We start from the raw sequence: 21831 nt of genomic DNA, 5'->3' as shown, positions 1-21831 counted from the left end.
AAAGAGTGACAGAGGTAAACCTCCCCAAAGGCAGTTGCATCTTCTCCTTCTGCGCATTGCCTTTAAGAAGACTTCTGCCCCCCTGAACCACTGACTCAGATGATCCCCATGGGTGACCCTTGCTTTTGCTGTCCCTGGGCTGCCAGTGCAGAGACAGAACAGCTCCACTGGAATTCAGTGGGACAGACCCTGAGGAGAGAGTTTGCTAGTTTTAAATCACCCGTGCTATTTTATTACAGGAACAGGTAGCCTTTGTCAGGGAATTGGAGCTGTAATTCAGATAAGCTGGATGGAGAGGGATGGGAGGGAGGCAAGGAATTCTTCCCAGTTGCCAGAAAAGGTCCTTTACCTGAACAAGGACTCTAATCACTCAATAGTTGCTCTGCCTTGCTGCAGAAAATGGCCAAGATAGTTCAAATATATGGAGATCCCGCAACTGAGGCTGTTGCCACACAATTCATAGGCCCCATACTTGGGGTTTATATACATTGGGACTCGTGCCTGATTCTGTGATTTTGGTTCTGCATCAGTTCCAAAATGACTTTCTGGTTTAGGTTCGGCAAACATCCCTCTAGAAGAGCATATCTTGTGCAGTTTCCCTAAGCATTCTTTTAACATAACAGATGGTGGGATTTTTGTGGGCAAAGCTGAACTGTGGGTTTGATTAAGGTTTGAATTTACCAGTCTATGTGAAAGTAATCCTGCTGTGAGCTTCACTTTATAGATGTATAAGGGTCCTTCAACAGTGCTTTGGATGCTTGTAGAAAAACATACTGTAGCAAACCTGTTCATTGTATTGGGACAATTTATCATCATCAAATAAATGGAGAGTGTGGGAGAGAAGAAAGTAGATCAGATTCTGTCCCTGCTCCAAGATCTTAATATTTGATGTCAGTTGACTAAGAACATGGGACCATGAATCTGACCACGACATGTAGAGACTACTGTGGTAACATTGGCAGCAACTCTAAAATACAGAAGAACTCTTACAAATATTACAAATACACAAGTGGAAGCTCGTTTGTTAGGGGCAGATAGCAGAGCTTAAAAGCAGTTTGTTGCATTTCACTCAGGTCTTCTTTGGAAGTAGAGTGGTGACTCAGTTTTAACACATACATACAGAAATTTTAAAAAGCAGTAATATTTTCAGTTGTGATCTGATGACAGAGCAATGTTCTGTACTTGTGCCGTTACCCAGCTTGTTGCAGCCCCTGTTAGCCTCATGTGATCTCCCCCGTTGGCACACAGACACAGGTGGTGCATTCACTGCGTGCACACAATGATCAAAGCATTTACCTAGCGCTGCAGTGACGACTAACAATATTAGAGGTTGTGTTTATTTTGCACACAGGCTACAACTGTCATTAGTTTCTGTTTTTCCATCACATACATTTAGAAAATTTTGCATGGAAACTTTGACCTTGTGCATCTCCCGTAGGGCACTAGAGGCAGTGCCCTGAGAAGGCCTGTTGTAGCCTGGCAGACTGCAATTGGCGTGTGTAATGAAACTGCTCATCTCAACAATGAGATTTTAAATTGTACTTAACTTTATCAGATATTTTAAAAAACATGGATTGCATGAGCAGTTAGTGTCTAATAGACAGCAGACTACATTTTGCCTTAGGCTCTCATAGCATTGAGACAGGCTTGACAGATTCGTCCAAGTCCATGTAGGTTTCTACTGTGTAAAAGGCCATGTCCAAGTTAGACAACAACCTAGGCTCTCTTTGTAGACAAAAGAGATTTCACTGATGATCAATGGAGGTTACTATTAGTTTCATCCAAAACAAGCGACTCTCCATGTTTACTAGGAGGAATAGCTGCGGTGGGGTGGCCCTGGCAAGCAGGCGAGCGCGCACACCCACTCCCTCACTCCCCCCACTGGAATATGAGAGAGAAGCAGAAGAGCAAAAGCTCAAAACTCGTGGATCGAGATAATGGCAGTTTAGTAAATGAAGCAAAGCTGTACACACAAGCAAAGCAAAATGAGTTTATTCACTGCTTCCCATTGGCAGGCAGGTGTTCAGCCACTTGCTGAAATGCAGGGCCTCAGCACACAGAAGACAGACGCTGTAACCCCAAACACCCCTCCTTCCTTCCCCTTTCCCTCAGCTTTTACTGCCAAGCACGGTGTTGTATGGTACAGAATATCCCTTTGGTCAGCTGTCTCGACTGTGTCCCCTCCCAACTTCTTGCACACCCCAGCCTACTCTAAAAAAAGAAACCCTTGACTTTGTGCAAACACTGCTCAGCCAAAACACTGGTGTGTCACCAGCACTGTTTTAGTCACAGATCCAAAACACAGCACCTTATCAGCTGCTTTGAAGAAAATTAACTCCATCCCAGCCAGACCCAGTAGAATAGCTCCCATGCAAATGTTTACATTGTAGATGTTTGCAGCTGGTTAAAATAAATTCCCACCTTGAGATTTTGAGTTCCTGATATAGCAGTATTCCTCCGTGGAAGGTTTCCACCTTCCAGTCTTTGAGTCTTGCACTATTGCCATGTGTCTAGATTGTCATGAATCACCAGTTTCGATCCCTTGGCCTGTGTCAGCTACTGAACTAGCACAAACCTGTGCTGCTGTGTTGATTTTAGTGGTGCCATGTAATTTTTTAGGAAGTGAGTCTGGAGAGTGCATGTGGTTTTTAGGATCAAAACACGTGGTTTGAGGTGGCATGGGTATTGTTCTAACTGTGTGTCTTCCTTATTTATTTCGCAGTGACAGTATTTGCAAGGAAGACCATGTTAGCAGCCTGGCCTCTTACCTCCTTTTTCTTTCCTCTGTGTACTGGTGTGTTAATAGGTAGCATAGATAAATGACGTACAGAAGTAAGAACCATAGGTAGACCAGTCATGTAGAAGTCATACAGTGAGAGAATAAAGAAATCTCAAGAGAAAAGTCAAGCTTAATTTTCTGGTAATGGTTCCAGTGACATTTTTTAAAATGTCGTTGTCCGTTCAGTTGGTGGTCAGGAAAAAGTGAAAACATGTTGTCTTGACTTTGGAAAACAGATGTGTTTTGGAATGTGGTTTACAGGGACATCTAATTAAAAGGATGTGAGATGACCAGTAGTCTTCATGTGAGTCTCTTTTACTCGTGATATATATGGCTCTTCAGGCCATTATGAAAGTCCATCAAAATAAATTATCTATGTTATTATGATAGGTAATTTCTTTTGGTGGACTTTCAATTTGTGGAGGAAGCAACTGCTTTCACTACTAGATTTTTCCTGTCCCAATAGACCAGTTGGACCAGCCACTATCCAGTTTAAGTCTGTCTGTAGCTTACCCCTTGCCTTTTCACTGAATATTTGAATAACTTAATTGTAAAGGACAAAAAGTATCAAAAGAAGTTACAGGTGTTACTGGGAAATGAACCAATGCAGAGACAATGTATAAGTGAAAGGACTTAAAACAGAGGGTCTCCTGATGAGCCTTTAATGAAAACATCTCTTGAAATTTTCAGTATCCTCTTTTTGTTGTGCAAAAGGGTAGTGCATGAAAGTAGGAACATGTTGTTTCTTCAGTATATTTTTCTGAGTACATTTTCGTGGTGATTTGTCAGGTCGAGGACTCTAGGAAGAGAGAAAATTTGATAGTGTGAACAGGGCACTTGAAAATGTAAGAGCCATGAGTTGGGGTTCTTGATCTGACAAGGACTTCGACTTGGTTCACCCTCATCTCAGTGTGTTCCACTAGCCTCTGGAATGACTTGTTACTGGTTTGTAAAAAACACAACCAAACAAAAAATCTGCCACCAAAACTTGAAGTTGAGTTTTCTGTCTGTTTCAGAATAAGAACAAAATGGAAACTTGAGGTGGAAATTATGCTTTTGTGAAATGAATTATTGCTTCCCAACTTGCTCTGCTAATCATTTGGTACATAATTTATAAAAGACAGGATTTCCACAATGCTAAGTGATTTTGATGCCTTATTTTAGCATGTCCTGAAATTGTGAGTTAAAGTTCATTAGTCTTTTTTTTTAAACTTCAAGTAGTTTTAATGTGTACATTTGAATTTTCTTAGTATGTGAAATAAGAGTTAATCAATTTGATGATACTTACACTCTAAGTCTACTTGTCATATGATTATTTCTATTTTGTGTGTGATAAATGTCAGATTTTTCCTCTTGAAAATGCTCATCTTTACATGGGGCATGTTATTGATAAAACATTTAATTGCTTAAGATACCTGGTTAGCAGCAAGAGTCAGGCCTTGTTCATGCTACACTATAAGCTTCAGCTAATCCATAACATAAAATGTAGGTCAGCTGGAGCTTTTTAAAACAGATGGAAATTTAATAGTTTAGGGTAGTTCAATGGATATAGGTCCCCATAAGGCTGCCAAGTTCTCCAGTTCCAAATTGCGAAAAAAGCAGAAATCAGACTGTTGAAAGCCGCTTATTCTCACTCATTTTCATTCCAGAAGCAGCAATGCCCTGTGCAATTGGGTTTTGTTTGTAACATATTCTGCACTGGCATGCTACAGAAGATGATAATTAGTTCAGTGGTGTTTAGAGGTTTTTATATTTAGTTTGCTGACAAAGAAAAGTATTTTAATTTGGGCAACTACATTAGTGTAAATATTCAAGAAGAGCGATAAAAACACAGTTGTTGTAAGAAAAATGCGAGAAAAATCCAGAGTTTATTCTGCACACACTTCAGGTTTTCCTTTATTTTTACATTGAGTATTACAGGTTATATCTGTTACTAGGTTAGTGCTAGAATAAAGCAAATACATGATCCTATGTTTCTGTTTCATGAAAGCCTTGAGGGTGTTGAGGAGAAATGGGTAGAATCAGTGTGGCTGTTTCTGAGAACAATAGTCTCCCAGGACACATGCTCCAGACATCTCTGTGGCTGGCCACAGTACTTCTTGCAATGTGCTGTGCAGAATTGGTTTGGGAGGGTGGGAAGAGGCAGGAGAAAGATGTGCAGGAGTTGTTCAGAAGGTAGGATGGCCGCGGTGCTCGGCAGTTGCCTGTTCTTCAGAGAACAAACTTGTCACTATTGCAGTTGAATAAGACTGCTGTGAAAAACTGCTTTTTGTTTGGAGTCAAATGTGATATTTTGAGTTGTTGAAGCTGACTTGTGGACTGTGATTTCTTTTAAAGGTCAAACACTGTGTCAGTTTTTAAACTGCAGTGACCAGGAATGAAATACAAGAAATGTGGCTCCCCATGTTTGTAAGAGCTAGGGACAAAATGTCTTCTGAGCATGTAAGTAATCTCAGAAGTCTGTGTTTCAAATGACAACTCTTCTTTCTAATAATCTGGGAAAAGGTGTATTTTTTTCCTATGCAGTTTGCAGGAGACATTTAATCACATTCCAGTTTAACCTAGAGTTTCTGATAAAGATGTACGCAGAAGTATTAGGGAAAGCTTTTCTTTACACACCGAGCTCTTCATACTAGGTATTGCTGTCAGGTCCAGCTTGGAGGAAGGAGGTGCTGCATAGCTTCAGCTGCTTCTGCTGTAACTCTAGAAAGCCCCAGGGCCATCCTCTCTAGCCCTTACAGGTAGGTAGGAGGAGAGAGACAAAGTTTAACTTTTGCTTTTTTCCCTTCCTGCTTGCTTATCTGTGCATGCACGTGGGTGGGGAGAGGCTAGGAGAAGGAAGGGAGAGAGCAACAGTAAAAAATACAGTGACTCTGAACATCAACGCAGGAGACCCAACGTAGTCTTCTCTGAGGAAGGAAGGGCTTCTGTCTCCCTTGTTGCAGAGTCACCCAGCTGGGTCTGCACTTTGAAAAGAAGTCAGATGAGGCAGTTCAGTTCATAACAGCTGCTGGGCTATTTTGGAATATCTCCTACTTTAAGGTTTTTTACAAAAGGTAAGGGATGTTGGGAAGGGTTCTGGTTTTATCTGTTTCTAAGACTGAGAAGAATACTATTTGTACTTTGAGTTATAAAGGTACTGCAATTATGAGAAATTACTTTTTGCCTGACTGGCATACATAAACAGCTTTCATCTCTAAATGTGTGTATCAGGCTCGTGACTTCAGTTTGTCATTCGAGGGAATGTGTCAGCCTTTCATTTCAAATTGTGTTGGCTCTTCTTTTGTCAGGAAAGACCTTTCTTGCATGCTTAAGTTACAGAAACAAAGGCAATGAAGAAAAAAAAGGCAGCAAAGAGCAATTATCAAACAAGGATTAGGCTATGGATATTGCTTTGAAAAGACATTTCCACTAGATTCAGAAGAAAGATGAAGCTATGTGTCATTCATACTTTTTTTTTCCCCTTTCATATTTCCTAAGTGTTGATGATAAATTAGGGTAGCTATTTTCTGTGCAGGCAAAGTACAAGCTATGCCCCAGATCTCCAAATACTTTAACATGTAAATACCACTTCTGAAGCCAGCGGGTCTTGCTGCAAGTACAGATTTATTTGCGTTCATGTTTGAAGGTTACTTTCGTTCATTGACCCATTTAATTGTCATTCTCTATCCTCAGTTGCAGGCATATGGCTTTATGTGCACGCGTATGGATGATGAACAGCTTTAACTCTCTCAGGCAGAAACACTCAACAGAGAAACAGACAAAAAATCAAATCTTGCCATGAACGTATCTGATTAAAAGTAATAGTCAGGACCCATATATAATTGCAATCATCCTGTAAACCTCAGTAGAAGACTCTGACCTTTCTGTAGGATCAGCTGAAGAGAGCTATACAGAAAAGGTGAATACAGGGAGAGGCTCAGAGGAGCTGTTCCAGTGGGACTAGTATGTGAGATACTTCTTTAGCAAGAAGGGTGTCTAGTAGTTACTTGGGCCTGTTATTGGCTCAGGTTGCGTCGATGGGTTACTTACATACTTCAGCTCTGCCTGGTCATAGCCCTAAAGAGCATAGACTTGAAGGGGGCTGGCACAAGAGCCATTCATCTCACAGCATGGTGGGGAGGTGTAATCAATAGTTGCAGGAGCAAGGAGATGTGCCCACAATGCTACTGACTCCTGTTCTGCTCCTCCACTGTTGGAGGAATGGATGTTTCAAAAAAGTCTGTAAATTTTCTGTCCACCTGCAAGCACTTCAGTCTCCTGTTATTTGTCAGCCTGGCCAGGAGATGTGGTACAGCCAGACAAGGTGAGTGAGGTTCTATAGTCTATTAAACCTTCGAACTCAAAATTAGGGGGTTGCAGAGTCTGCAGCCTAACAGACTGTCATATCTAATTAGTTATTCTGAAGAAAAGCAGTATTCAGATACTAAAATAATACAGTAAGTAGCCAATACAATAGAGAAAGAGCATGGTGCACACAACCCTTATTTCCAAGTTTAAAGAGAGTGAAATCTTTACTTAGTCAGGGCTTTTTTTATTTGACTGCACAATGTGGACTGTCAGATCCAGTGACTTGCATAGGTTTAATATCTAGTCCAGGAATCTGAGAGAACATTGAGGAGCCTTTTCATATTCTTTATAATCTGTTGGTTGGTTTAAGATTCTCCCTCTGCTAGAACTAGTTTCTCAACTAGATTGCCATCTCTCATCAACATGTTTTCTTGTTATGCAACATGTCGTACAGCAGCTAGGCATTTCATGTCACAAATCTTGGCTTGGGGGCTTATGATCTCAGTTTAGGCTCCAATTTACTGTATGTTTTACTGACTTGCCACAGAAGGAAGTTAGCTGATATATTTAGCACAAAGGAAGTGCACTGATGGAAGTCAAATTGTAGGCATCCGCACAAACAAAATTCAGAAACTGCTTTAAAATTTGTTCTAAAACATGTACCTTTTGAAAAACTATATATCTTCCAAAACATATTTGGATTTTTCAGTCTTCAGGATTTTCTGGTTAAATTTGAACCAAGTGGTACCAATACCATAATGTGTTCTTGAGCTAGTAGATAGCTTGAAGCAAATATTTGTAGAGTTTTGAATTGTCCCAGTTATCAGAGTGCAAAGCGAGTGCTAAATACTAATGATAAAGTAAAAACACAATGTCTAATACATTTGTACATCCTGAACAGGGGCAGATTTTCTTCTTCATATGTTTGTATCTCAAATATGTGGAGTGGCAATCCAACTTGAAGATTTTGAGTGTGTGATTTGTGTGTTTAATTACTGTAATTGTGCAAGCAAATGAAGGACCGCGATCAAATTCACATTTGAAAAACGCAGAAAATGTCTGGATGTCCATTTTGTTTGTGCCTGATACTGAAATCAGCCATGATTTTGTTGGCAAAGGATGAGATTTATCACAGCATTTAGAGGTTTGGTGTATAGTCTAAGCTAATTGTCCTGAGCTCCTACTATAGTTAAAAGAAAAATGCACTTCCAGGGGGTTATTTATCCCTTCCCAGATGAGGAATGCAAAATAGGTAGAATGAACTACCTGTTAGGTGTGCCTGTTACTCTCTGTTGGTAATAAACAGATCCTAAACAGTGAATTTAGGTTAAATGTCAAACTTTTAGATGCGTAAAATTAGGTAGATTGAATGCTACAAGGCTCGCTGTGAGCATGGGCTAAGCTCTCCATCTGAGTTATGAATAATCTGTCCCATGATCACTAAGTGAGAAATGGGCTGTGGATCAAGAGCAATATGTTTAAGAAGGCCTGATTTGGGGCTACATTAAGAAATGCAGTTTAGTCCACCACAAAGAAAGAGCTTTGCTGCCCAGGGGAATTTTTTTTTTTTTTTTTTAAAGCATAAAAGACTGATTGTATTTTTAGGTTGAGAGGAATGGATTCCTCACTTCTGAGTTGGAAAGGACTTTGAGGCAAAGGAATTTGATTTGATTCCTTCAAGCACTTAGCTTTCTTGCCCTCTGTGTCCCGATGTTTTGGTGCCTGGCATGCTGTTTTATAGACATTTACATAACGAAGGTTGTTTCTCTGAGGCAAGGTATAAGACTGCATTACAATTGTAAATTCCCTTAATTGTCCTAAAGCAGGGCTCAGAGCTTAGACAATAGAAAATCCTATTGTTCTATGTCCCTGAGAGGTGTGTGAATAGAATGGAAATATATGGATATGATGTGGATTCTAAAGTGGAAAAATGATTCTTGAAAAGGTTTGTTCACTTATCATACACAAATGATGGTGGAAGCCATGAACCAATGACCTGTGAGTTTACAGATAGGTTTTATTTGGTAGACAGTTACCTTAAACATGATTATCATTTATAGTGTGATTTTGCCTCCCAGGCTTTATAGAGGTGCAGTTTGGGTGAGTATATAATTAGGAAGGTTCCTCTTGTTAAAACAATACAATATTTCACTCAGTTTGTCAGGAAGGTGGTTTCTGTCCCACACATTTTCTGGAAGTTAAAAGATGCCTCTTTCCACGTTATGGTAACTGTAACTGACTCTGACATAAGCCTGTTTGAGTTCAGTGGGGAGCTTGGGAAAGAAACGCCCTTTTGAATAATCCTTGTCAAGGGTTTTTTTAAATTCAAATTGTTTAAATAATTATCAATTGATACAGATAATCCCTCTCATCTGAGAATCTACAAACTCTTACTTAAACATTAGCAAACCCGGTCTATACCACCAAGAGGATAGTGTTCTGTACTCATGTTGTGAGTGGGGAACACAGTGCCCTGGCTGGTTAATAGTAGAATTAGAAATATACAGAAAACACCTTCCAGGTGATATGTCAATTTAGGAAAAGTGCTTGGTTTTGAACTAACTTTGATGTGAGAAGCCCCAAGTGTCTTCATCTTATAATTGGGAGGAGGTTTAGTTTTTATTTTACACTAAAATGAAGCAAAACAAGCAATCCAAATTATTTGAATGGCCCAGCATGAATTGTGCATAAGGGATTTCATTTAACTATAGGTCCTGTTTTTGTTTCAGAATGGAAGAGAAAAGTAATCTCAAGAGATGGATTCCTGGGTGGCACAAACTACTGGAAGGTTCCCAGCTGCCAAAAGGGCTGTCTCACCTCCCTGCCCTGCTTGTGAATGATGCTCTCTTGTCCTGGTAGTGACAGTCCTCCAGCCCATGCAGCTGGAAACAAACCCTCTTTCTTCTCAATTTCCAAGGAGTGGTTTCCAGGTGGATGGGCTTGCTCTCCTCGCTGATTTTGCAGTCACATGTCCTGGTTTTGGCTGGGACAGAGTTAACTTTCTTCATAGTAGCTAGTGTGAGATTATGTTTTGGATTTGTGGCTGAGGAGAAGGCTGATAACATACTGATGTTTACGGTTGCTGACAGGACAGTCAAGAACTTTTCAGTTTCTCTGCTCTGCCAGTGTCTGCAGGGGCAGGAGAAGCTGGGAGGGTGCACAGCCCCAATTACTAGCCTAGTATTTGACCTTGGGTTTAGGACTGGGACCCAAATTGGCCAGCGGTGTATTCCGTACCATGCACGTCATGCCTGGTATATAGATGAGGGTCAGTCCAGAAGTGTTCTCTTGCTCCAGGTTGTCTCCGTCCGGGTTGCCCCTTTGTCAGGGTTGTCTCAGTCTCTTGGATGCTCAGGCTCTTACCTTCACTCTGGGATTGTGGTTTTGGGACTCTCCCTGCTCCAGGATCATTAGCTGGGAACAGGCTGAGCCTTGGTCGTCAGGTGGTGGAGCAGCTGGTAACAGTGGATGGTTTCTGTTGCTGTAAGCTGCTTCTGAAACTGCATGCTCCGGATAGCCCAGACCCACAAATTGGGCTGTGACCTTGCAATGGCTGCTAGTCACTCTGCGCATCTCCTGGCATATGTACAGCTATGACGGTTACATGCACAAACTGGATGGCTGTGTGACTGCTGAGTTGTAAAATGTAACTGTAAATCATCAGGAATTTACATACATAATTATGTTATTTATGTACAAAGAACAGGAACCTGTACCTCTTTTCATGTGCAAATAGACTATGTGGTCATGACTTTGAGCTCTGAAAGTAGCACAATAAATGCAAGATATTTACTGTCACTGCCCTCAATGCTCTGCAGCACCAACCTGCTGGTCTTCTGTGAGTCCACAGTTGCTTCTGGGTTTTAGGAAGGTGCTCACTCAGTGCAGGAAGGGACAGAGGAAGTAAAGCATGAGGAGACTGAGAAAGACTGGGCTGGCAATATGGGGTAGCCTTCTCCAGGAACTTCACATAAATCTTTGTGCTGCTCCTCTTTGCTTACCCCTGCCCCACAGGAATAAAACTCTGTTAGATAAAGCAGGCCAGAATAGTCTCTACCAGTAAACATGGAGATGTTTTGCTCTGACAGTGGCTTCTTCTCAGGGGTATGAACAAGGGTTGAGATGCAGAAAGTGAATAATAGACAAAGATTGAGCCAGGGGACTTGTTGGTATATTTGCTTCTAGGTTTATGGGCAAAGCTTTTTTGCTGGTGTAAAAATGATAAATATGTTACCTAGTTAATGTTTTATTACATCTACAAATGTTTCTAGTGTAAATCTGGCCTTGCGCTGTTATCTGTGTCTGTGTGTGTTTCTTATCTTGTGCTTCTCTGTGGAGTTTCTGCCAGCATTCCCCAGCTGTTCAGTTTTCTGATATAAATCTAAATTTAGAGTCTACAAATGAAATGGCTGCCAGATATCATCAGTATGTTTTCCACGTGTGGATGGACTTCTGCAAGCTCTTTCTCTCATCCTTAAGTCACTAACTTTCCAATTAATATGGTATATGACCTGTTTATTCTGTTTTTCCCTTACTTGCATTGTAGGTAATCCAGGGAATGGTCTTTACCTGTCGAGGTGTGGGTATGGTAGATCTTGGGAGCAGCAGTAAAGTCATGGGTTTGCTAGGAGCATTTTTTCTGTAATAGGAGGACTCTCTACTCCTGCCTCAAGGGGAAAGGTGTGGATGTGGCATCTTGATTCCACTTCCCGTATTTGTGTTTCATGTAGTACCCTGGACTTTGGCATAGTTTTTTTGATTGAAACAAGAAGAAACAAGATTAGTATGAAGCCTATAAATTTTAGAACAGGAAAATGCATTGGAGTTTCTTTAATGAAACAGTGTTGGTATACCGTGCCAAGAAATTACTGCGATTTCTCCTCATGATTTAGCAAACAAGTTGACTGCCAGCACTGTAAATGAACAAATTTGTGTATTTAAAGTTAAATTGCTGTTTAGAAAATATGTTGCTTGTTGAAGGTATTAAAGTAAGGCAGGTTAATAGTATAGTACTTGCCAGAGGTGTCTTCTGTATTTCCCGCTGGATGTTTCTGAGCAGGAATACATCACATCCCATCTAAAAAAAGCGCCACAAAAAGGCATAGAAATGTAGTCCTTTTTAATAAAGAAATGGTGCACTTCTGCCTGGCTGCAGGTGGGGAGTGTGGAAAGAGCAGGTTATGATGCCTTTGGTTTTGACGTTTAAGTGCCAAATGCTTGATTCTTTTGTGGCTCGGTTTTCACTTGTTTGTAATTTTGCCAAACTTGAGCTGTTTGAGTTGAAATTTCCTGTGTTACCTATCTGCTGTAGTGAATATTCTGAGGAACCTTTGATCAATTTCGGGCCAGTGGTGCTTGCAGCGTACCAACAGCTATTTGCCACCTTCAGAAGAGCTTGTGATGAAAGAGAGAAAGTTCAGATATTTTGGGAAGGGCAAATCCTGCTCTAATTGCAGCGACCAGGGAAAGCCTGCCGTGCTCACCTGGGACCCGAGATGGGCTCTTGGTGCCTATTGATGGATGCAGAATTAGGTTACAATGCCTAGAAACTTCTAGGAGTCTGTGTGACATTTCTCTGAGTAACAAACGGGTGTATTACTGGCAACGAAATGCAAATGAATGAAGCATTTCAATCAAGAACCTAGGGATGGTATTTACCTGAGGAAATTCATTATAAGGGTAGAAGTTTTTGTTACAATTTTTTTGGTGCTGATGCAGACACATTTTAAAGCATGCGATTCTACCCTAAGTATGAGGGGGGGTGGCTTGCTTCTTTCCAGATTAAGCATAATTTTAGTGAGAATGATAAAACCAAATCTCCCAGAAATCCCTGTAGAATCCACGAGGAAGCAGATAAAACCATCAACATGTTTCACCCTTGCTGAATCCGTTCAAAAAAATGTTATTGAATTCAACAACGAGACCTCCCCTAGTATCTTCATCAATACAAGAGGTCACCCTTGATCAGCTCATTAAACAAGAGGCTGCTGTGGGCTTTGTGCTGCAGCCAGACAGTGAGGGAAATCCACCTCTTGAATGGGGGTCTGTTCAGGCCAGTCGTGTTTCTGGCTGCGAATCTGGTCTGGTATCACAGTACCTCGGAGTTTGCTTTCAATGGGAAATCTTAACACAGGAAAATGAAACATTTCTCTTCTCGGGAATGTAATGTGAAGTGAAATTAAGACCAAAAAATTTTGCATCACTTGAATTTTCTGTTTCAGTTTTTATTTCTTACTTTTTGTGTTCTATTTTATAGTGGGTTGGAATGAGAAAGTTGCTGACTGCTTGTTCTGGTTGGTGATGGTCTATTCATGTCCTGTCCACAAATTCATAATTTAAGTAGTTCTTGAAAACTGGTATTTGTATTCCCATGGGCATCGGCCACTAACTTTAAGGGTGTGGTCACAGTAACTCCAGGAGGGGACATTGGAAAACTGAAAGGATCCAGGCTATTTTGTGTTGGAAATCAAAACAGTTTTAAGAGAAACAACTTGAAGTCATTATGCTTTGCATAAACTTGGTCTTAATGTAAGTCCAGTCCAAAAGGAGACAGCCGATCTGGGGCTTGAACAGAATGGCCCATAATGTGCATCCATCTTGGGGTAAATTCACTTTGAGGTTCAGCTTTTCATTAAACCCTAGGGTACTAAAACTCCTTTCTGCACAAATCATGAACTGGTGGTGAAAGGAAAACAAGGCGGGCCGGGTAAACCGGGATTGAAGGTGGTCAGACATTCCTAATGTACAGCAGACAGATATGAAACAGTCCCTGTACTGTAAGAATACAATCCCCTCCAAATGGATAATCTGTTTCTCGTGAAAGACATGTGGCCCAATATAGAAGTTTTAGGTCAACTGATTCAGTTAAAGATTAGCCTCAATATTCTGAAAGAGAAGACTGTAGTTACTTATGGACTTTAATTCTTTTTATAAAGGATTATATTGGGCACCATGCTGCTGCTACAGTGTCAAATCTTTTTGTGGGTTTGCTAAATTAACCTTTGTAATAGAAAGGCTTCTTATGTGCTTCCACTCAAAAGAAGAGATGGTTTTTGAGCTTGTAGCAACTTGAAATGCCAATGATTGGGATCCTGATCTAAAATTCATATTTTTTTTCTATTTCTTCTAAAATCATGTTTCTCTACTGTTTTGCAAATGAGTTGCAGAGAGATTTGTCCCGCTCTGATTTGACATTGTGTGCAGGATACTTAAAATGGAAATCTCCATCAGAGGAGCAGAAACAAGTGCAGGTAATGAGGGGGAAGATACTGAAATTAAAGGTAAACTGATTATAATTTGTGAAATTATGTTTGGAAAAGTTACTTCAATGGATGTAATGTTAAGTCTCACAGTCATATGTAGTGAGAGGAGAGGCTCCAGTTGTAGGTAGTAGTATGTATGTTGATACATGTTTTCAGATGATGAATGTGTATTTTGGGTTGTACCTCCCTCAGTATTCATGGCAGTACACATTCTTTATGTTCTTATGTTAAGTTTGTGCAAAGTTTACTGTCCTGATCTTGAAAATCACGATGAGCTGATTATTACGAAACTCTGACAAGAACCCTTTACCCTGCAAATCTGGGTCAGAGCAATCCCATACAATAGAAATTATTGTAATGAAGTTGCCATGTGGTACTCTGTCATGTTTTACTGCTTAGCAGGGCAGACAGGGAATAAAGATACACAGCAATGAGTACTTTACCCCGTGCACTATGTGTGGGACCCAGTGAAAGAAATCCTGTCCCAGTGGAAGTTAATGACAGGCCAACTTGGCCGCCTTTTGACCAGTATGAGGGTTTCCCCGATGTGCATAACTTGTGTGTGTGGTGGGTGTGTTGCATAATGCAAACAATTGGTGGTAAAATCTAGTGTTTGAGTCCCTTACAAATTTACTAGGCTTGGGAGGTAGCTGGTTCTCATTACGCTTAAGGGATAGTATGAAGGACTTTGTCTCTGTAGATCCCATTTAGTAAATACTGTCATGTTTGAAAGGTCTGATCTCTTCCTTGTGCTTTTCCTTCAAATGCTGATTTACAAAAGGTGATGGTGACATTAGCATGAGGAACAAGCATGTTAGAACTTGTTGGGGTGCTATGGATTTTTCTCTTAAAAATAGCTTTTCCTTTTCATAGATTATCTTTGCTTTTGTTCTTAGGACTTGCTTCATAAATAGGCAATGTGAATACACTGCAATTTTCCTACCCATGGTATCTTGTAGCTTCCAAACAAGTTGTTTCTTTTATGTCCAGGAAAAGAATGTAGAGTGAAAAATTACTGTCCTATTTAAAAAAAGGCACTTGAGCAAACTGTTATTTTGATGCATCTGGTCAGTTACATTTTGTAAGACATTTGCCATAAAAATGGTAGGGTCAAATATTTCTAGAGAGACTTTTTGTGGCTACTGCTTTCCTCCCGGGCTGGGGAATGCTTGGAGAAGAGTATTGTCTGTGGATTTGGGAGATCCCATGGCAGCATTATGTTAATGTTTTTGTGCAAAAGTTTGCTCTCTGTGGTATTGAAAGGGTGTGAACGGACACTAGAGAAAAGAAGAAAATTTAAAGAGAATGCTAAGAGGGGATGAAAGGAAGCCAAGAAGTGATGGAGTTAGGAAGAAAGAGAAGATAATGTGCCATTCATTTTCTAGTAGCCTGCAGATAAGGTGATTTTTTTAGAGCATTTCAACGCTGCAGCTACAGCGTATGCTAATGATAGTCACAGCACTGGGCTAGTTTGCATATGCCATATAAATGCTACCTGCATACACACCAATATGGAGAAATGGATTGCCAAATCCCAATGCTGCATGTAAATGGATCTTCCATGCTTCTGTTTTAGTTTTAATTTTATTACAGAAACATTTTCAACATACAATGCTTTTTTTTGACATCTTGCGTAACATTTTTTTTATTATTAAAAGCTTTAGCTAAAGCACTAGTAATTAAATTGAAGTAATCAAGGAAAAAAAAAAAAAAAAGGGAAAAAGATCCTGAAAAGTTTAAATGCTGATGAGGGCTCTCTCCACCCTCCCCACCCCGTTGTTACTCCTTGAAATGGGAATCATGCAGATGGATACAACTAAGTCCAAATCTGGATTTCTCATTGGAGTCTAGTTTGCTTACAGCTAGAGTAACATGGAGTTTGGGGCTTTAAATTAAGATTTATTGGCGAAGACAATGTATTCAGTAGTAAGGTGAGATACTTGAAGTTGGTGTTGTGGTTATTCTAGAACAGCTTTGCTCGAGGACGTATTTATTGTGGTGTGATCTTGTGAAGTGGATTAATCTAAATGAGAAAAAACCCCAGTATATTCTCAATCCAGAATAAGCATTTCCCTAGGAATTATTTTATACAGAGTTATTGTGGTCAGTCTCCCTGCCTAGACAAGCCTTTATAGTTCTTATGATGAGTCCTTTCAGTAAGAGAATGAAGCAGGATTGTCTTTTACTGTATGTCTGTGTTTGCTGTGTTTCTTGTCATACCTCTTTTAGTGGAGAATAGACAAAAGCATAGGGCTTTGCCCTTGAGATCACGGCTATTAGTCTCCAAGAAGTTGTTGTTTTGGTCAGCGGGCAGAATTTTGGTATTGAAGCTGCAGTGATTGGAGGGTGGTCTGCTCCAAGGCTGTGGAGTTATATTAGGTGTGGAGTATTAGATATGGTAACGGAGACACCAACATCCTAGTAAAATACTGTGAGATGACACTTAGCAAACAGCAGCAAGGCTTCTTAGCCGTGTTTGAAAATTTTCCTAGAGTGAATCAAGAGTGTGTGATCCTATAAAATGGCTGCTGCTCCCGCTCAGAATTTGACTTTTGATAGTTTTTGCAGTGTGCTGATCTTAGCATCAGCCTCTTAGTAGATATCATCTGCTAATGCCTATTTGTCATCCCTTTTTAGAGGAAATAAACTTTCATTCCCCACCAGATGTGATTGTGAAGGGTTCAGTGAAATTTTCTTTCTTCTTTCAGGTTATAAGACCCTTTTGAAAGGAATTTCAGGGAAATTCAGCAGTGGAGAACTTGTTGCTATTATGGGTCCCTCGGGAGCTGGGAAGTCAACGCTCATGAACATTCTGGCAGGATACAGGTCAGTAACAATGGAAATCCCAAGTAAGATAAGATCACCTAGCCTGATGGCTTCTTGGAGACAACAGCAGAAGAAATCTTACCCAAGTGTTTGTAGAAAACAGGTATTTCACAGATTTTGAATTAGATTCTTATTGCTTGTATTTTTTCTGTTTGTCCTGTTCTGGTCACTTGGGATTTATCTGTTAACAAATCAGATCCAAAAATAGGAGGCAATTTAAAGTCCAGAGCACCAAAAACATTTCTCCTTTCTATCTGTGTAACAAATCTGACTCAATGTCTTATGTTTGTGATATTTTTAAATAACATTTTATAAACTTAAAAAAAATGGCCCTTTTTAGTCACCACTTTCCTAATGTTAATGTCTTCTTCACCAGACAGCAACATTGTGAAGTGATTGTGGTTCATATTCCTGAATTTCCTGTTGTATGGCCAAGTGCAAAATGTCTCCATATTGTTGTCATTAGGGCATAAGCAACAGGATAGAGAAACCTGAAAAAGTCACTTGAATGGCTTGGTATTTTTTCAGACATTCATATAAAACAGCACACATTTTGTACTAATTTTGAGTAAAATTTTTAGCAACATGGCGTGAAGGCTCTTATAAAAGAGTGTAATCATAAAATGAATCAGTTTCTGTCCACTGTATTGGATTCCATAGTGGACAGTAATTACCTAAGACTTCCACATGCTGAGACCTGTGGCAGCAAAAGTGAAGGCAAGCTTTACCCCTAGTTATTTTCTCGGTTCATTTCAGAGAGACGGGAATGAAAGGAGAAATTCTCATCAATGGGCAACCTCGTGACCTGCGCTCTTTTCGCAAAGTCTCCTGCTACATCATGCAAGATGACATGCTCCTTCCTCATCTAACTGTCCAGGAAGCTATGATGGTGAGCTTTGTTTCTTGCTGTAATTTATCTGGGTAGGACAAAATGGCATTACTCCTGGCAATGCCATGAACTGTTATCTCTGTTTGATCCCACTCAGTGAAAGTGCTTGAACTTCAATGATGCCTTGAATTCCCTTTCAGGCTCATCCTTCTAGGGGCTGTCCGAGCTTTTTTAGCTTTATAATTTTCAGTTTGTGACCAGCATTATGATTTGGAAGAACATCTAAGGCTGTACTCCTTAGACCTCCCAGAGAATGGAACCTGCAACTCTGCACAGCTTGAGCCTTTGTAGGCACCATTTTTTTTCTTGGGTGGTGGTTGACTAACCTTGTCTCTCCCTTTCTCCCCATCTTTCATCTTCTGACTACAGTATGCTGTTTTGACTTGAGCATGGTCTCTCCACTATTTCTATGCTTTCGTGCTTTTTCTTCAGTAAATGCACTGTGTAAAATGTCTTCCAGTTCTTCACAGGAAAACAACAGGAACAGAATAATCCCAGGATTTACAGGCAATGTAAATTCTTCTTACTGTTTTTCATAGCGTCAAGAAGCTTACTAATTGCCAGTCTAGAAGTGCCCATTGCTCAGTTTGAAAAATGAGCCATATTTTCTCAGAGGATGTTATGAAAATGAGGCTAAGGTTGCTCATACTGTATGCCAACATCAATTCACAAATTTTAAGGGCAGAAGAAAGTGTAGTTTTGTTTGGCTAATTTTCTGCAAAGGCTCTTCTCTGTGAGGAAGTTTTTCTTCTCCGTTGTTTACTTGAACATTGTATTCAGAATCCCATACGACCTCTTTTGTACAATTGAGCCCAGATGATACTTGCTGTCTCAATTAATCAATCAAGGCTCTGACAAAAATAATTGCTTAAGAGTTTAATTGCTTCTCATAAGGGTTAATCATAATGTTTTGTGGAGCTGCCTCTCAGGACAGCAGATGACATCTTTCACAAGAGTATTTATTTCTGTACTCATTTGTTCACATCTTGGAAAATGGCAGAGTTTTTTGGTTATCCTTATGATATGGATGAAGCATAAATAAACTGTGATTCTAACATTGCCTGGGAAGTTAGTGGCTATGCAAAAAACGTGACTCTTCCATTTTCATCTCAAGCTCTTTGACTTGTAGAATGGCCTTTCTTTTTAATACACTTCTTGTCAGATGCTTGAGTGATTGCTTAAGTCAGATTATACTTGTTATCTACTGCACAGGCATATGTGATGCTTGTGATTTGAATGTTCAACCTAAACTTTCCTGACTGGATTAAAAGAAGTTATTTGAATGGTACGTTGGGATGTTGTGCCTGAGACATCCACTAGTACTGGTTGTTGTGCTTCAGACCAGTTCAAAACCAATTCCATTGTATTGCATTCCAGGTATCTGCTCATCTGAAACTTCAAGAGAAAGATGAAGGCAGGAGAGAAATGGTATGTATATTGTCCATCAAACTGAGAATTTTTGGGCATGCCAAAGAGGTCCATGAAGTGAGCTCTGTAAAGTGGACATTTTAATTTAACATTGAATTGCATTGGACTTATAGTGATAGAATAAATCAAAGGTTACCTCAAAGTTGCTGAGTATCATTACGAGGGAATGATTACTACAGTCTGTACAAAAACTGCTTTCAGTATGAGACCGAGTAGATAATTGTAAAAGATCTTCTGAAATGAATTGACAGGTATTGTAGGATTCCTTTCAGTGTACCTTTGCACCTTAGATTCTCTTACATGCATGTCTGAGGGCTCAAGCATCTCATGTGTGGCAAGATAAGTCGGTCATGTGTGGCAATGGTGAGTATAGGCTTTAGTTTTTCCTAGGACTAAATGAAAAACTCAGCACTTCTTGTAACTGCTGCAGAAATATCTGTGCACATGTTTGAAAGCGTTGATCTTTATGGCTATGCTGGTGGGCATATTGTTGTGCTGGACAAGTTTATGCAGTTGCAGTTAAGATACAGACTAATCTATTTTGAAGCTACGTTGGGTGACTGAGGTTTGGACAAATAGAAGACCAGGCTAAACCATCCACATGTTTTTTTTTTTAAAACACTGTGAATGAGTTGCACAATTTACTCTTGCACATTTGCTGCACTGTCATGCTTCTGCCTGCGGCTGCCATACAACTTTCCTGAGTGGGAGAGAAGTCCTGTTTTTTTTTTCCTCTGGAGACCTGTAACCCAGCTGGACCTGCACTAGGAATTGTGCTGCTCCCACCCATCTGATTGCCACAATTCCTCCCCATCATTTGATCTGACACAGGGCTGTCCTTTTAAAGAAAGTACCTTGGAGGTGTGTGACCAGACAAAAGGGCTTCTGACATGTTAGTTTTGCATGAGGAGGCTTTCTCAACTGAATTTGGTTACCTCAGTTGTACTTCAAAGGGCTGGAAGTGTGCGCTTTCTACACATTTATTCTGCACTTAAAATGTCTCGGCCTGTGTATTCCTAAGGACTCTCAGAGCTTAGATGCCTGTCTCTGCTTGGTTGGAGTTACAAGAGCAAGCTGAAGCCTAGGAGAGGAACAGTTTGGTGCTGCACAGCGTGTTTCAAAACCATATATGCCCACCCAGGATAATGCCTGGAGCTAAATATAAGCAAAAAATCATGGCACTGGTGAAGGCAGAAATGGTTCTGGTTTTGAGAGAGTTGTGAAAAGTGAAACGGTAGCTCAGAAAGACTTTGGAGGTGTTTTGGCTGGCCTCAAGCTATGTTTCAGTCCAGCATAAGGCAGCATGAACAAGGAGACAGTATGATCTCTCGTGCCCTGCCTCCTTGAGGTGGAAGCCTCTGTTATGTGAGGGTTATGCTGAGGTCCAGTGGGGCTCATGTGATAACATGGCCCCAGAGCTAACATAGAGATTTGTCTTCCAAGAAAGCTGGCTGTTCCTTCTGCCCTTGCTAGGGACATGCATGTTACTCTGGACAAGTCTTCTAGTGGCTTAGTAACTCAGTTGTCCCACCAATGAAAAGGGTGTTGCTGTCAGTATAGGAAGCTCCCAATGTTTTTTCTATACTTACCCCTGTAAAATTCAAGTTTTGGGCTTTCCATGATCTTTCAGTGTTCTTTTTCATAAACAGAAAGAAGGGTGAAATTTTAATTTTGGTGCATTTGGTGCTCCCAAAGCCATGCACTGAGGAGGCCCTCTGTGGACAAATTAGGAAATCATGCAGGTGACTGGAAGAAGCCACCTTGCAGGACTCAACTGAAACCAAGCTGTGCAGGAGGAAGGAGGAGATCAGGGGACACAGGAGTGGGAGTGGAGCATGGACATTAGAAAGTTGTGGCCTTCTGTCTCAAGAATGTGAAAGGCTTCCTGCTCTTGCCCAGATGCCAGTTTAATTATTTTTTTTTCATCTGATGGAGGCCTGAGCTTGGCTTGTTGGACTTAACCATTTCAGAGGAGTCTCTTATTGTAGTAAAATTCATTTACACTTTAGTAAGTTAGGCCAAGCAAGTTAATCTACTTGTTCACACTGTCACTGTACTTACAAACAGGTCTTTGAGGAAAAAACTGTGCTGTATGCATTTATTCAACACATATTAGAAGGGCAGTAATTTTCTAGTTAAGTGTTACTGGGCGGTGCTGGGCTAGATAATTCATGTTGTAAATTGTAAGAGAAATGTTTCTCAGATAAATTTTAGGAATTTATGCACTTGTGTTAGCAAGATTACAGATGCTTGTTTAAAATAGGGACAAGTGAAAAATCTGCCAGTGAACCATAGTTTATGTTCCTAGTTGACCTAGATTGTGCTGCCCATGTCCTGTAGCATCCTTCCTAGATATA

At 40.3% G+C, this 21831-nt stretch overlaps 1 protein-coding gene across 4 annotated transcripts in view; it reads left to right on the top strand.

Annotated features, from left to right (window-relative positions):
* The window catches only part of ABCG1 (ATP-binding cassette, sub-family G (WHITE), member 1), a 50849-nt gene that overhangs the window by 16031 nt on the left and 12987 nt on the right, over nucleotides 1-21831 (top strand). For all 4 annotated transcript variants that reach the window (XM_010085643.1, XM_010085642.1, XM_010085641.1 and 1 more), the window contains exons 2-4: nucleotides 17040-17157; nucleotides 17914-18046; nucleotides 19424-19474. In XM_010085643.1, the coding sequence (XP_010083945.1) occupies nucleotides 17040-17157; nucleotides 17914-18046; nucleotides 19424-19474 (302 nt within the window). The remainder of the gene's footprint in view (nucleotides 1-17039; nucleotides 17158-17913; nucleotides 18047-19423; nucleotides 19475-21831) is intronic.

The sequence above is a fragment of the Pterocles gutturalis genome, unplaced genomic scaffold (genome assembly GCF_000699245.1).
Source record: "Pterocles gutturalis isolate BGI_N339 unplaced genomic scaffold, ASM69924v1 scaffold16420, whole genome shotgun sequence".
NCBI classification, from domain to species: Eukaryota; Metazoa; Chordata; class Aves; order Pterocliformes; family Pteroclidae; genus Pterocles; species Pterocles gutturalis.
This window is presented reverse-complemented; position numbering and strand designations above follow the sequence as displayed.